Source organism: Maniola hyperantus, chromosome 12, assembly GCF_902806685.2.
Source record: "Maniola hyperantus chromosome 12, iAphHyp1.2, whole genome shotgun sequence".
Classification (NCBI taxonomy): domain Eukaryota; kingdom Metazoa; phylum Arthropoda; class Insecta; order Lepidoptera; family Nymphalidae; genus Maniola; species Maniola hyperantus.
Window position 1 is genome coordinate 6,790,853 of NC_048547.1, and position 3,299 is coordinate 6,794,151.

Below are 3,299 nucleotides of genomic sequence, written 5' to 3' on the forward strand. Positions count from 1 at the left end.
ACCCTAAATTCACGGTTTTCAGATTTTTCCCCAAATGTCAGCTATAAGATCTACCTACCTGCCAAATTTCATGATTCTAGGTCAACGGGAAACCCTGTAGGTTTCTTGACAGACAGACAACAAAGTGATCCTATAAGGGTTCCGTTTTTCCTTTTCAGGTATGGAACCCTAAAAACCACACGGGTGAAGCCGCGGGCATCATCTAGTATTGAATATAAGGGAAACATTGCGAGGAAACCGGCATGCCAGAGAGCTCTCCTTAATATACTCAAACGTGTGTGAAATCTGGCAATCCTCGCTAACGCTACGGAGTTGACTATGACCTTATTCCATTTCCATTTTACTTCGAAATGTGTTCGATTGCATCACCAACTCATCAGTCATTGGGTTGACAAGATAAATGACTGAGCTTTACTTCATCTTATACCTAGGGGAATAGTCTAATGACAAATCGCTTTTCTATAAATGGCTTCCAAATATGTGCTTTATATACCTACTAGCTGATGCCCGTGACTTCGTCCGCACGGATCAGGTTTTTAAAATTCCGTGAGAACTCATGGATTTTCCAGGATAAAAAGAAGCCTATGTCACTCTCACAACAACAGTGGTGGTAGGTAACAAAATATAATAACAAAATGATTATACCACTATTTTATTGAATAGATCTGGTAATATAATATACGCATCGATATATAGATAGATAGATAGATAGATAGAAATACTTTATTGCACACAAAAAATATCGATCGATAATCGATGTATATACGTAATCATTATACCATCCATACCATATATACAAGCGGCGCAAGTTATACATCTACTCTTATCGAGAGTTACATTTTTGTTCCGTTCCGTTGAGACCCTGGGACCATGGAGTCTTAATGCTAAAAAAAATAACGAGACATTTCACCGCGATTAATAGCCACATCTGGTGACAGAAGGCCTGGCTCATTTATTCGGCAACGGTTCAGCCTGGCTGTCCAGCGCGGAAATACAGCCAGTATTCTTAACACCATTCCACTTGGGTATGATTTCTATAGTAGGTTTTTTTTTTTTTTTTTTAATAGATATAGCGAGCAAACGAGCAGGCGGGTCACCTGATGTTAAGTGATTACCGCCGCCCATGAACATTTGCAGCACCAGAGGAGCCGCCGATGCGTTGCCGGCCTTTTAGGAATTTGTTGGTCCGCCCCTTGAATAACCCCATGTTATAATCTAGTGGGAACACCGCCGATGGGAGTAATTAGATAAGGCTAGCTCTAAGTTGTATTGTAAAATGTTCACAAAAAAAAAACGTAAGTTTGTCGTAGTCATTTAAAGTACCAATTGAATAAATAACACACAGGAAAATTGAATACGAGATTATTAAAAAATTTAGAGATTTCACAGATTTTTCTTTTCATTATTAAAACAATACGTCTTGGTTGGTTTAAGTCTAACAAGACTATCTTCAGACGCGTAAATTATGCTTCCATCTGCTTCTATGGCTGCTCCATACAAATTGTCGATTGAAGTAAGTTTTTCCACTTTTTTTGTGTTTTCGTTAACGTAATATATGCCTTCAGGAGTTGAAAAAAATATTTCACCGTTTATGTCACTTGTAAAACCGTTAAGGTTGTAATCTCCAACGAAAGAGGTATAATCCTTGGCCTTCTTATGAACAAACAACCCAGATGAGTTCGAAAAATAGATGTTATCAAAATTATCGACAGCAATTAACATTCCTTTAGTGCCTGTTAATTCGGGCACTCTATAAGATTGGTGATTTTTAAATATATAAACCTCTTCTTCTGGATACTTTGAGTAATACAAATCTTTTTTGAAGAACAATTGCCAAATATTATGATCGGTTCCATCGAGGTGAGTTGCAACGTTGGTTTCATAATCAAACTTGTATATACCATCCTGGCCGCCTAAGTAAACAACGTTACCTTGTTCATCTACTGCATTAGCAAACCCACCTGTGATTCCTTTTATAATTTTGAATTCATTTGTTTTAAGATTAATATATGCTGAATCAAAAGTTGAATCTGGATCATCACTAGAATAACTGAAGAATAAAGTATTCGTATTATAATCGATTGCCAATTGGTATGGGCTTCTTATATTGCTTTTCAAAACTTGCTTTTCATGTTTAATATTATGAACTACCGTACCATTACAATTTTCAATAGTGATTCGTGCTTCTGCATATACTAAAAGTGCCAAAACTAGCATAAACTTCATCTGAAAATATAAAGAATGATTTGATCTACAAGTTCAGTTCAATGAACAAGTAAATTAAATAAATAAACCGAATATGTAAGTAGGTAAGAGACAAACAACAAACAACAGCTATTACGTAATAACTCATTATCTACTTATAGTATATTATTTTGTCTGTTTGATTTAGCGCAGACTAGAAAAACAACTATACAGTTTTAGTTTTTGTTCATTGGTTTAGAGTAAATTGATAGAAACTTATTAAAAAATACTTTATGCTTTTCTGTCCTTTTTAAATCGGTTCATTGATTAAGCCTTATTATAATATTTTGCTCGTCCTAAATGATAATTTTCATACAAATAAAAATGTTACTTACGATTTATCAACTGATGTCCAGCAAGAGTAGGTAAGCCACTACAAGTAGCTGCAACAAACTGATGTTTGTTTTTAAACGAACTAATAGTTTCCACAAAGGTGACAAATGTTATCAATTTGTAACAATTAATTATAATGTTCTAAATAAATGTTATTCAGAAATATGCTTTAAAGGGTAAGATATTGGTTACATCAGAAGGTTTAAAATTGAATGAGGACATTTTCTTTAATGATCTCGTACGTAGAACCTAAGTAAAACAAACATTTTATTACTATTGGGTATCAATGAACTAAAAATTAAGACTGGGAATACAAACAGCAAGATTGAGATCCCTATTTAGGCTTTTATAAATTGGAAAATCGTGGAGCTGCGAATTTTAAATTTAGTATGAAAATATTCGCCGCGTAACTCGGGCTGTTAACCGTCTAATTGGCATCCATTTTATTATTATCTAACCTTCTCGTACAGGGTTTTCTTAAAAAATATAGTTGGTAGAAAATAAAATGTTAAAAGAGATGGATAGGAGAGACAATTGTCTGTCAAATGAGTTCAGAATGCTTGTTTGACACAAAATTAAGTGCTTGATTTATTACCGACCCTCTTCAATGTTGGACAGACCAATCTATAAGAATAAAAGCAAAGTCCAATGTATTGGTTACTTAGATAGGGTTTCCTTAAAAGATTGCTGAAATAAATTTCGTTTCAAGATTGGTTTTATCA

General features: G+C 34.3%; 1 protein-coding gene across 1 annotated transcript; it reads right to left on the minus strand.

Moving 5' to 3' along the window:
* Positions 1-636: 636 nt before the first annotated feature.
* LOC117986836 (ommochrome-binding protein-like) lies at positions 637-2,661 on the minus strand. Its single transcript, XM_034973758.2, has 2 exons — positions 2,580-2,661; positions 637-2,226 (listed from the first exon to the last, which is right to left on the minus strand). The coding sequence occupies exon 2, from the start codon at positions 2,224-2,226 to the stop codon at positions 1,384-1,386; it is 843 nt and encodes a 280-aa protein (XP_034829649.1). The 5' UTR covers positions 2,580-2,661; the 3' UTR covers positions 637-1,383.
* Between the last annotated feature and the right edge of the window lie 638 nt (positions 2,662-3,299).

Bases quoted from the DNA above. Each gene is read 5' to 3' on its own strand.
- LOC117986836 (XM_034973758.2), bottom strand. From the start codon at position 2,226: ATGAAGTTTATGCTAGTTTTGGCACTTTTAGTATATGCAGAAGCACGA.